This window comes from Schistocerca cancellata, chromosome 4 (assembly GCF_023864275.1).
Source record: "Schistocerca cancellata isolate TAMUIC-IGC-003103 chromosome 4, iqSchCanc2.1, whole genome shotgun sequence".
NCBI classification, from domain to species: domain Eukaryota; kingdom Metazoa; phylum Arthropoda; class Insecta; order Orthoptera; family Acrididae; genus Schistocerca; species Schistocerca cancellata.
In genome coordinates, this window is record NC_064629.1 from 174,559,324 (window position 1) to 174,571,494 (window position 12,171).

At 43.8% G+C, this 12,171-nt stretch overlaps 1 protein-coding gene across 2 annotated transcripts in view; it reads right to left on the reverse strand.

The window, feature by feature from the left end:
* The window catches only part of LOC126184592 (cyclic AMP-responsive element-binding protein 5), a 150,029-nt gene that overhangs the window by 47,663 nt on the left and 90,195 nt on the right, over positions 1-12,171 (reverse strand). For both annotated transcript variants that reach the window (XM_049927033.1, XM_049927034.1), the window contains exon 9: positions 5,926-6,047. In XM_049927033.1, the coding sequence (XP_049782990.1) occupies positions 5,926-6,047 (122 nt within the window). The remainder of the gene's footprint in view (positions 1-5,925; positions 6,048-12,171) is intronic.

Consider the following 12,171-nt stretch of genomic DNA (forward strand, 5'->3'; position numbering starts at 1 on the left):
ACGATTCCCACATCATCGCAGCAACATGTTTTGAAAATATTACAGAGAGGACATTAGGGAATTGTTAGAACTAAGCAGTTAGCGTTCCAGCAGTGTATGTGGCTCAGCCATGACAAGCATATTGAACAGATGACTGCCCAATGTTATGCATGGACAGGTAACCATACAACACAGTGCAAGGAATTTTTCAATTGGCCTCGAGTTGACAGTAACTGGCAATGCTTCGACACTGATTTTGCTAGTCCTAGACTATCGTTCCAGAGAATGCTACAAAGTTTTATTCACTAAATTTTCAACAATTTTTCCAACAAAATGGTATTCATCACATACGGTAGCACCGTGCTCTCCTTGACCTTTCACATTTTCAAGGTTCAGATGTCCAAACTTCATGCTTGGACTCATGAGAACATGCTTTGCTGTTGGAAGAATGAGTGTTTCACTCTGCAGTGGACTGTGCGTTGATCTGAAACTTCCAGGCAGATTAAAACTGTGTGCCAGACTGAGACTCAAACCCGGGACCTTTGCCTTTCACAGCAAGAGCTCTACCAACTAAGTTACCCAAGAATGACTCACAACCTGCCACCACAGCTTTACTTCCACTACTACTTCATCTCAACTGTCCGTGAAAGGCAAAAGTTCCAGGCTGGGGTCCCAGTCCAGCAACCAGTTTTTATCTGCCAGAAAGTTTCATATCGGCATACACTTTGCTGCAGAGTGAAAAATTCATTCTGGAAACATCCATCAGGCTGTGGCTAAGCCACATATCCACAATATCCTTTCTTCCAAAAGGGATGGTGCAAATTTCACATGAAAACTTCTGTGAAGTTTGGAAAGTACGACATGAAATGCTAATGAAAGTAAAGCTGACAACGAGTCATGACTCTCTCTCGGGTAGCTCAGTGGTAGAGCACATGCCCATGAAACAAAGGTCCTTGGTTCAAATCCTGGTCCACCATACAGTTTTAATCTGTGAGAAAGTTTCATATCCTTTGTTGTTGTTTCTCAACACCTATCACGCTTCACCTTTTCGCAACGCTTCACCAGCAGAATTATCACATAGTCATCACCACTACAATTTGCTGCATCTACACTCCTGGAAATGGAAAAAAGAACACATTGACACCGGTGTGTCAGACCCACCATACTTGCTCTGGACACTGCGAGAGGGCTGTACAAGCAATGATCACACGCACGGCACAGTGGACACACCAGGAACCGCGGTGTTGGCCGTCGAATGGCGCTAGCTGCGCAGCATTTGTGCACCGCCGCCGTCAGTGTCAGCCAGTTTGCCGTGGCATACGGAGCTCCATCGCAGTCTTTAACACTGGTAGCATGCCGCGACAGCGTGGACGTGAACCGTATGTGCAGTTGACGGAATTTGAGCGAGGGCGTATAGTGGGCATGCGGGAGGCCGGGTGGACGTACCGCCGAATTGCTCAACACGTGGGGCGTGAAGTCTCCACAGTACATTGATGTTGTCGCCAGTGTTCGGCGGAAGGTGCACGTGCCCGTCGACCTGGGACCGGACCGCAGCGACGCACGGATGCACGCCAAGACCATAGGATCCTACGCAGTGCCGTAGGGGACCGCACCGCCACTTCCCAGCAAATTAGGGACACTGTTGCTCCTGGGGTATCGGCGAGGACCATTCGCAACCATCTCCATGAAGCTGGGCTACGGTCCCGCACACCGTTAGGCCGTCTTCCGCTCACGCCCCAACATCGTGCAGCCCGCCTCCAGTGGTGTCGCGACAGGCGTGAATGGAGGGACGAATGGAAACATGTCGTCTTCAGCGATGAGAGTCGCTTCTGCCTTGGTGCCAATGATGGTCGTATGCGTGTTTGGCGCCGTGCAGGTGAGCGCCACAATCAGGACTGCATACGACCGAGGCACACAGGGCCAACACCCGGCATCATGGTGTGAGGAGCGATCTCCTACACTGGCCGTACACCACTGGTGATCGTCGAGGGGACACTGAATAGTGCACGGTACATCCAAACCATCATCAAACCCATCGTTCTACCATTCCTAGACCGGCAAGGGAACTTGCTGTTCCAACAGGACAATGCACGTCCGCATGTATCCCGTGCCACCCAACGTGCTCTAGAAGGTGTAAGTCAACTACCCTGGCCAGCAAGATCTCTGGATCTGTCCCCCATTGAGCATGCTTGGGACTGGATGAAGCGTCGTCTCACGCGGTCTGCACGTCCAGCACGAACGCTGGTCCAACTGAGGCGCCAGGTGGAAATGGCATGGCAAGCCGTTCCACAGGACTACATCCAGCATCTCTACGATCGTCTCCATGGGAGAATAGCAGCCTGCATTGCTGCGAAAGGTGGATATACACTGTACTAGTGCCGACATTGTGCATGCTCTGTTGCCTGTGTCTATGTGCCTGTGGTTCTGTCAGTGTGATCATGTGATGTATCTGACCCCAGGAATGTGTCAATAAAGTTTCCCCTTCCTGGGACAATGAATTCACGGTGTTCTTATTTCAATTTCCAGGAGTGTATTTCACCCTCGACAGCGTGCTTCAAACTATTGTGCATTTAACAAGCCTCACAACTGGGAACCCAGTATCATCACTCAGGCAACTGGCCAAGCTAATTGTAACATTCACAGCGAAATAGGAACCCATCAATGGCACCAAAATCAATCATATTTTTGTGAGTATTGTGAGCCTGCCATACATTTTCTCATTTCAGACATACTGTCTGCCTCACAAGCTGTTGCCCCACAGTGGTCCTCAGCAATACCTGACATTCCTTGCCAGTACCTGACATTCAGGTGCATGGGTCGTCAAACAACTCTGCCATGGAGGTCAACCTCTGCCTGCCTACACAGCTGCTGTCACCTCCGCAGCCACAACATTCATCACTGTCAACAGCAATGTTCGTGAACATCAAGCCTCCATCAGCTGCATAGCCTTCGCCACTTGCAGCAGTACCAATGCTGCCTCCTCCATCTGTGCTGTTGGATGGATATCCTACCTCCAGTCTTTTGACAGATGTTCCCAGCAAGTCATAAGACCAATGCCAGTCCATGGATTGATTACGCCACAAGCAACAGTCAGTACCATTGGGCCTTCGAGGCCTGCTACGATGGAGTTTAGTTTAGTTTGCCACTAGTAATATTGTAGGGTGCATAATTAAAAAGACTATCGCTTTTGTTAATGATGTACGAGGTAATTGAGCCATTTCCCAACACACTACTGCCACAAATTATACGCAGTTTTGAGCTTTCTTTCATGTTATGTTAATTTTGAAAATGGCAAAAATTTATAGCCTACATGGTGAAATAAACTGAAAACTGAGAAATACAGTGGAAACTGCCAGATTACAACATCTCGGATGTTTGTTTTCCGCCTACAGCCAATAGCTGCATAGCACAGTGACATCACACTAATGCAGTGGCTTCTAGCATACAGAGTGATAAACAGCTAGCTTACTTGGTGGCTTGTTCCAAAGTACAGTTGATATGATTGGTGTATACCACTGCTTCCACTTCGGTTTAATTTAGATAGTTATGCCTTGTACATCCTTCACTACCGTGCATTAATTTTACTTACAGTAGTGCACTCGCAGTCTGTCAACAGAATCTGGAATGTATTGTGCCTCTACAGACTGCAGTCAATGTAAGCTATTCCATTTGCTATGCAGCACCACAATTAACAGGACATGTTCAGTGAATGGTTGTGCAATGGCTTGTTCATCTTCGTTGCAGTCCTCAATGGTGTTTAATGCATTGTGATGGCACACAGATTTTTATAAATGTTACGGATTGCTGGAGCAGAGAAACACTGAAATCACAGCAGGTTTAGCTTTATTTCATATTCACTGGTACAAAATAAGTACATGTGAAGGAAAGCTTGTGTGTACAGACATGCTTTCACAAACCTTGCTGTGTTTGCAGTACAGCAAGCAATGAGTTCAAACTGCAAACGGCACACATTGGCAATACTGCAGAACACTCCACTTCAAATACTCAACAGAATCAACAAGGAAAAGTTTACAAGTGATACACAAGAGGTCACTGCCCTCACATCACCAGAGTATGCTGCACTGCTAATAGTTACAGAAGGAACGCACACACCTCAATGGTTGATTCTGATGCCTTTCGCCATACTTTATAGTTTTCGGTTTAATTCACCATGTTAATCACTTTTAGCTTTTTTCAGGATGAGCACAAAGGAAAGATCTCTCAAAACTGTGTGTTTATGTACAATTTGTGATCATAGCATGTCAGAAAATAGCTCAATTACCTTGTACCCTGAAAGCAATTTCAATTTTTTGACAAGTTTTACTTGCTGTTACAACTCTTTGATTTTTTAAGAACTGACAAAATTCATCATCACTGATTATTGTATAAACATTGTATTGTACACCTAATTTCCTTTGCTTATACGAGGGTCGGTCAAAAAGTAATGCCTCCCATTTTTTTTCTACTTAAAGAAATTAAGTTAAGTGAAAAATTTGAATTTGGCGCCATTCCTCAAACCTTCTTCTGCAATCCACTGCAGTAGTAACTTTCTGTGTCAACAGGTGGCAGCACAGCAGAAGTTTGTAAGATGGCCGACATCGATGTTCGTTTGAGACAGCGTTGTGTGATTGAATTCTTGAATGCAGAAGGTGAAACGCCCATACGCATTCATGAAAGACTGAAGAAGGTGTATGGTGTTGTGACAGTGGATGTCAGCACTGTTAGACGATGGGTTCATCGTTGTAAGGAAGCTGAAGGGCAAACACCGTTGACTGACGAAAAGCGGAGCGGCAGGCCGGTGAGTGCAGTGACTCCACACAACATTCAGCAAGTTGATGACATCATTCGTGGTGACCGTCGGGTGACTGCAGATGAAGTGTGTCGCATTATTTCTCTTAGTAAAGGCAGTGTGATCACGATTATTAAACAATTGGGGTACTCAAAAGTTTGTGCACGGTGGGTTCCAAGAATGTTAACCGATCAGAATAAAGAGGCAAGGAAAACAATAGCCTCCCAACACTTGCAGCACTTCCGTTTCGAGGGAGATGAGTTTCTGAAAAAAATTGTGACCGGGGACGAAACATGGGTGCATTTTTTTGAACCCGAATCAAAGAGGCAGTCAATGGAGTGGCGTCACACAAGCTCGCCGAGGAAGAAAAAATTCAAAACTGTGCGATCGGCAGGGAAAGTTATGGCAACAGTTTTCTGGGATACAGAGGGTGTGATTCTGGTTGATTTTTTGGAGCAGGGATGCACAATAAATTCTGTTCAATACGTCACAACCCTCAACAAACTTAAAGCACGTCTTCAGCGAGTTCGCCCAACAAAATCAATGGCAGATGTTCTTCTTTTGCATGACAATGCAAGACCACACACCAGTCATCACACCTCTGACGAGATTGTCAAAATTGGATGGGAAGTTTTGCCTCATCCCCCATACAGCCCTGACCTGGCACCATCAGACTTCCATCTGTTCGGGCCACTAAAAGAAGCTCATCGTGGGATTCATTTTGAAGATGAGGAGGCCGTCAAAACATCCGTGCGTCAATGGCTTAGGAAGCAGAGCTGTGATTTTTACCGTGCTGGGATACATGCCCTTGTTCAAAGATGGACCAAAACTGTAGAGATGGGCGGAGATTACATTGAAAAATGACAAAATGATCCTCAATGTTGTGGTTTTCAACCTATGTAATTGCATTTAAATTTCCTGACAATTAAACGTAGAAAAAAAAATAGGAGGCATTACTTTTTGACTGACCCTCGTACAACCTATTGGAGAGGATTACGATTTTTTACCATATATGCCAGTCACACATGTTTCTGCTCATATTTTGGGGGTTTAACATTTTCATAAATTATGCATTTTCTTTAGTTTTGTGTTTTTTAAGTCTGGACTGCATGAAAATGTAAAATAGGGGTTTTACTGTATTTGATTAAGATACTAACCTATTTCTCTCAAGAAACTTTTTCCTTTTCTCATCATCATCACATTGTGACGAGCTTTTCCTTGTCCGGCTGTGTGTGGAACATGGTGCACGGGATTCTGCTGGAGGTGCTGTATGGTCAGCCTGAAAGATAGAAAATAATGTGACTCACCAAGCTTTATATTAAATATGGTATCTCTTACAAGGATTGGATATATTTAATTGAATTAATTCTAACAGCAGCATAAATTGTGCACTACACAACTGCCATGTAAAATATCTAATGAAGCTATCATTTCAAGGTTCATTTACAACATGTTACACAAAATTGCAATATGTTTATATTTCACATTACGAGATTTTTGAAAAATTAGATATACAAAGTTTCCAGGCAAAACCAAACAACTATATTGTCTTCACATGTTTTGGTAGAAATACGCATCCCCCCCCCCCCCCCCCCCCCCCACACACAGGTGTTGCATAACAAAAATTGCACAGTGGATATAATAAAACATATGGTACTTGCGTAGTGATGTCACAAATTTTTTTAGAGTTGACTGAAGACAAATATCACTTTTATAAGAGGAATAATAATACAAAAATGTAGGCTTTAAGCTTTCACCTGCATATCTAAAGTATGAACTCCTCACAGGAATGCAGGCAGATAAACACATCAATAACTATCAATGATATTTTGGCAGGTACCCACTCTGTCATTTTCATGCCTTCAAAATATCTTGAAGGTGGTTACCTTCTGAAATATTAGCACTTTTGACAAGTTTAGCTAGCCAAATTTCTGCATGTTATTCAGACTCCAAAAATGTTTCAATTGAGAGTCACAAGGTCTAATGATTGTTACTAGCCAGAAATGATTTCTCAATTTTTCTCAAAGAACTATTTCCAATTATAGTTGCAGTTAAAAGATTCTTCTCAATGATGTTAGACATTCTCTGAGAAAGCTTGACAAATTTCTCATGATTGTATGATAGAAAACATGTATCAAGAAGTACACGACGGATAGAGGGAAGGAAGAAAGGCACTTGCAGACAGACATAATAAAAGTAATTATGCAAAATAAAATTTTACTAGAATATTAAAAATGTTTCTACTCCATAAATTTGTAAATATTACACTGAATTTGTGTTGAAAGCTAATAGCTTGTGCACTGAATCAGAATAGTGATGGTAAAATATGGCAATGAAACACATATTACAGAAAATAAAAGGGGGAGGTAATCAACAGATAGAACAGCTTCATAAGAATATTATACAAAACAGGAAATATAGAGAGCTATAAAAAGAGCATGAGACTGCTTTTATTTCATTCTCGGTTGAAAGTAAGCCAGATACTGACAATGACAAAGGAGTGAAAATTTCAATCTGCCCCATGTTCAGATTCCTGTGAATGAGTAGAATCATGGCCTAAAGCCGTCGGCACACGGACCATGCATCCGAACGTTGATGTTGAGCGTGTTGAGTTTCTGACGTCATAGCGTGGAACAGCACGTTTGGGAGTCTTTCCGAACGTGCAGAGCAATATACGGCATGTCAGATATTCTGAGCATGCATCTGAGCATTGACCAATGAGATGGCACAATGCCACCTACATCACACACATGCCGTCTCCCTTCAGTACAGAGTTGTGAGGCGCCATATTGGCATTCATTTCAAGCCTATATGTAAAACCCGCTGTTAACTGTGTGATCTGTTCCAATAAAATAATGAGAAACATCATATTCATGGCAAAAGAATTATTGTAACTTGCGTATTATGAGAGTAGGCTATTTGAAGTCAGCGACACACTGCAGATCCACCCAATACGCATTGTTCTTGGTACAATTTGTTATAATTAAATTTCAATTAGTAACATATCTACGATTAAGGTTTTCAGAAAGCCGTGACATAATATGATTAGATGCATGGGATGTGGTGTTGGTTTAGCGTAATGAGTAGCATCTCTGTCTTGTATGAAGTTCGTTGTTGGGGCGGTGGTTCACATCTTCACACTTCCAAATTTTGTTTCCTAACATTCGCATTTTTATGAGGTTCTGATACTTTATTATTAGTTTAATATAAGTATATACTATAATAGTTGATGTTATGTAAATATGAGTTCACCTTTTTTTGAGGGATAACTTTGTTCGATTGGCTTAAACTACAGGACAGCTTGCGCTACTTGTATAAAGATATTTTGCTCCTTCTTCTTTTACGTTTCATAATTCACATGTTGCAAAGATTCTGCTACTGGGTAGGAACAGTGATCAAATAAGACTGACCTTGGGGTTTTACTAAAATGTGGGAATGATGAAATAATGTTTATCTTATGCGGAGAAGTATTCCAAATTTGTACCGCACTGTTTGTAATGGAACTTTTATAAGTCTGTGTCCTTATTCATTGGACATGGTACTTTCCTTTTCGTGGACGATGGAGGAAATGTGCGTTTTAATAGAGGTAACGTGGGAATTTTACGCGCACCCGTTGAGTAAATAGTGTGATTTAAGAACTAGAAACATCCCTCAACTGCCGCTGGAGTGTGTTGCAATCGCGTATACCACGTTAGTCCCACGTACCGTATGCACAAGTTGCATCATTCCTGAGCGTTCAGCAGCACATTGAACTTGGCATGCTCAACGTTAACGTTCAACAGCACAGATCTGTGTGCCAGCGGCTTAAGGGTTTGTTTTGTTTTAGGGCATAAAAACAATGAAGGTCATATGTGCCCATGCCAGAATCTCAGAACACTAATACTACTATGTTAAGCCCAATCAATGGAAGGACAGAGAGCTAAGAACAAGGACTTCCTCTTGGAGAAAGGTCCACAAACTACACCAAAGAGACAACAGGGGTCCTGAACTAAAAATTAAATGTCCTTTACCATATTGCTATGATGGATAAAAAGTAAAACGCACTCAACAGCCTGTGCATTGTTTGCTAAAACGGACGCTATCTCAGACAGCAAACAAACATACATAGTGGTTAAAAAAAAGGGCATTTGGTCTGGAAACGGCGAACCATCGAAGGTTGATGATAATAAGCACAAAGTAGTAGGGGATCACCACTTTAACAAATGGCGATGGCTAAAATGACGGTGCCCAATACGCAACCTAGCTAGAATGATCTCCTTGCTGTGAGAGGGCAGAAAGGAGGTCAGCCAAGCTGCTGGTAGAGGTTTAATTCCCCAGAGTTTGATCCCATGAAGGGAAGACCAGTGGTGACACTGCCTGCTGACAGATGGCAACACTGAAATCATCAGACGGAATGGAAGAACTAGCAGGACGAGGTAGGAGGACTAAAGCCTTGGCAGTAGTGTCACCAGCCTCGTTTTCCAGCAGACCAACGTGACCATGGACTCACATAAACATTACAGTGGCTCACTCAAGAGTGAGCAACTGGAAGCTTCCTTGGACCCGTTGCACTCAGGGGTGGACTGTGTACAGCACACAGAAGCTCTGAAGCGCACTTAAAGAATTGGATGACACAATTGGAAAAACTGTATCCCTGGATGTACTGTGTGGCCCTACACAGGGCAAAGAGCTCCGCTGTAAGTACTGAACAGTGTTCCGGAAACCGATACCAAAAATTGTCAGTGCCAACGACGAAAGCAACCCATCACCACAGTCAGTCCAAGAGCTATCAGTGTGCACAAAGGTACTATCACTAAGTTCCATGCGTATGGTCAAGCATTTACAGTGATAGATCGAATATGGAGTAGTTTCCCTAGGAAGTGAATGGAGTCCAAGGTGAACATGGGCTGCCGAATGAAGCCAAGTTGGTGAAGGGTTCACATCCATTGGGAAAGGAGCAGGTAGTGTGAAGGGAAGCTGCTGGAGTAAAAGCAGAAAGCAAACTGCAGGAGGGAACAGAGAAGAGGGATGTGCCCCATATTGGCCGTCGAAAGAGTCATCGAAGGAGGAGGCATAGGATGGGTGGCCAGATATAGGAGATAAACGGTATGCGTATCTGCTGAGGAGAACATGATGTCAGTGTGACAGCAGCCATTCAGCAGCTTCTGCATAGAGACTCTCAACTGCGTGAGTGTAAAAGGTGCCAGTGGCCAAATGGATTCCATGATGGTGGATTATATTTAGATGGCATAAGATGAACGGATGTGCAGATGCATATACGAAACAATCATAGTCTAGCTTCGAATAGACAAGGGATCAGTACAAACAGAAGAGGGTGGTCCAGGAAGCGCCACTTAGTATACATAGGACATTGAAGGTGCAGGTACAGCAGGTGGCCGGCAGGCAGGTAAGATACGTGGGAGGACCAAGAAAGTTTTCTATCAAGTGTGAGCCCCAGGAATTTCATGGTTTCACCAAATGGAACTGCAACAGGCCCCAGATGAACAGATGGTGGAAGAAACCTGTTGTGCCATTAGAAATATACAAAAACTTTTTTGTCAGTGAAAAACTGAAAGCCATTGTCAATGTTCCACGAGTAAAGACAACTGAGACATCACTGAAGATTCTGCTCAAGGAGACAACTCTGTGGGGAACTGCAATATATTGCAAAATTGTCAATGAAAATGGAGCTGGAGATGCCCAACAGAAGACAGGGCATAATGAGGTTAATGGCTATAGCAAAGAGGAAGACGCTCACAATGGAGCCCTGAGGCATCCAATTTTCCTGCATAAAGGTGTCCCATAAGAGAGAACCCACGCATACCTTGAACACTCTACCCTGAACACACTGTTTTTTTTTTACAATTCCTGAGGGAAACAGGGTATGTGACCTTGCAAGCCCCTCGTGTAAAGAGTACGGAGGATACCAGTTGCTCAGCAGGTGTAGATTTTCTCCAAATCAAAAAACGTGAACACAGAGTGGTATTTCCCAGAAAACCATTCATGATACAGGTTGACAAAGTGACGAGACAGTCAACAGCAGAACGGCATGTTCCAAATCCTCATTGTGCAGCGATTCGTCAATTTCGAGACTCAAGCCACCATACCAGTCGGACATGAATCAGACATTCCATCACCTTCCAAACACAGCTGGTGAACGATATGGGGCAGTAGCTAGAAGGAAGGTGTTCCTCCTTATTGGGCTTCAGTATGGGTATAATAGTGGCTTCACGCCAGCATCTGGGAAACATGCCATCTTTCCAGATGGGATTGTACGTATGAAGGAGAAAGTGCCAGGGAGGAGCAAAACCTCCAGTTAGCCTTAGAAAGCTGCCAACTGGATTTACACATAGGTGGGGTAGGAGTCAGACAATGAATAGCACACGAGAAATGGTTGCTCGAGTACAGGTCAGAGAGAATGGACCATCCAAGACAAAGGGCAAGCTGGGCAGTGCAGAACAAGAGATCCAAATGCGAATACCTGTGTGTGGCATCTGAAAGGAACATGGGTGCTCCACTGTTAAGGCAGATGAGGTTGAGTTGACTGAGAACATCAGCCAAGAGGGCACCTCTCAGATGGGTTCTGGAAGAGCCTCAAGCGGGATGGTATGTATTAAGGTCACCCTGCAGCAAAAAGGGGTGAGAGAGTTGCCCAATAAGCTGGAGGAAATCTGCCCTGGTGACACTGAATGACAGAGGGATGTAGATGGTTGGTTGGTTTAAAAGGGGAGGGGGAGGGGGGACCAAACTGCTAGGTTATCTGTCGCTTGTTCCAAATAAAACAATGCCACAAGGGCGAGAAGAAAACAAACAGAACTTGGAACACAAAACAAAAGAAAGGAAAAACCACAAGAATGACAGAATGGCAACAAACACTTATATGGACAAAAGGGGACAATAAAACCACAAAGACAAAAGAAACACGGACAAGAGGTTAAAACAAGAAAGTAGGTTACCATGGCTGGCTGACCATAAGAATAAAAAGAAAACCTGAAAGCTCTAGGGTAGAAGACACACAGGGACAAAGGACATATGCTAAAACTTAAGATCAAATGATAAAACCCACCATCACGAATAAACTTAAAACTAAATCAGCCGATAAGGCGTTGTCAGATAAATTTAGTGGCAACGAGTCCGGTAACCTAAGAGTTCGTCACAGTGCAGTCAAAGTAGGACAGTGTACCAGAATATGGGCCACTGTCAACTGGGTGCCGCACTGACACTGAGGCGGGTCTTCACGGCGAAGGAGGTAGCTGTGGGTTGCCCAAGTGTGACCAATGCGGAGCCGGCAGAGAACCACAGAATCCCTGCGAGAGGCCCGAATGGAGGACTTCCACACATCCAAAGTCTCCTTAATGGCACGCAGTTTGTAGTGCGTACTGAGATTATGCCATTCCGTCTCCCAAAGTTGAAAAACCTCGACG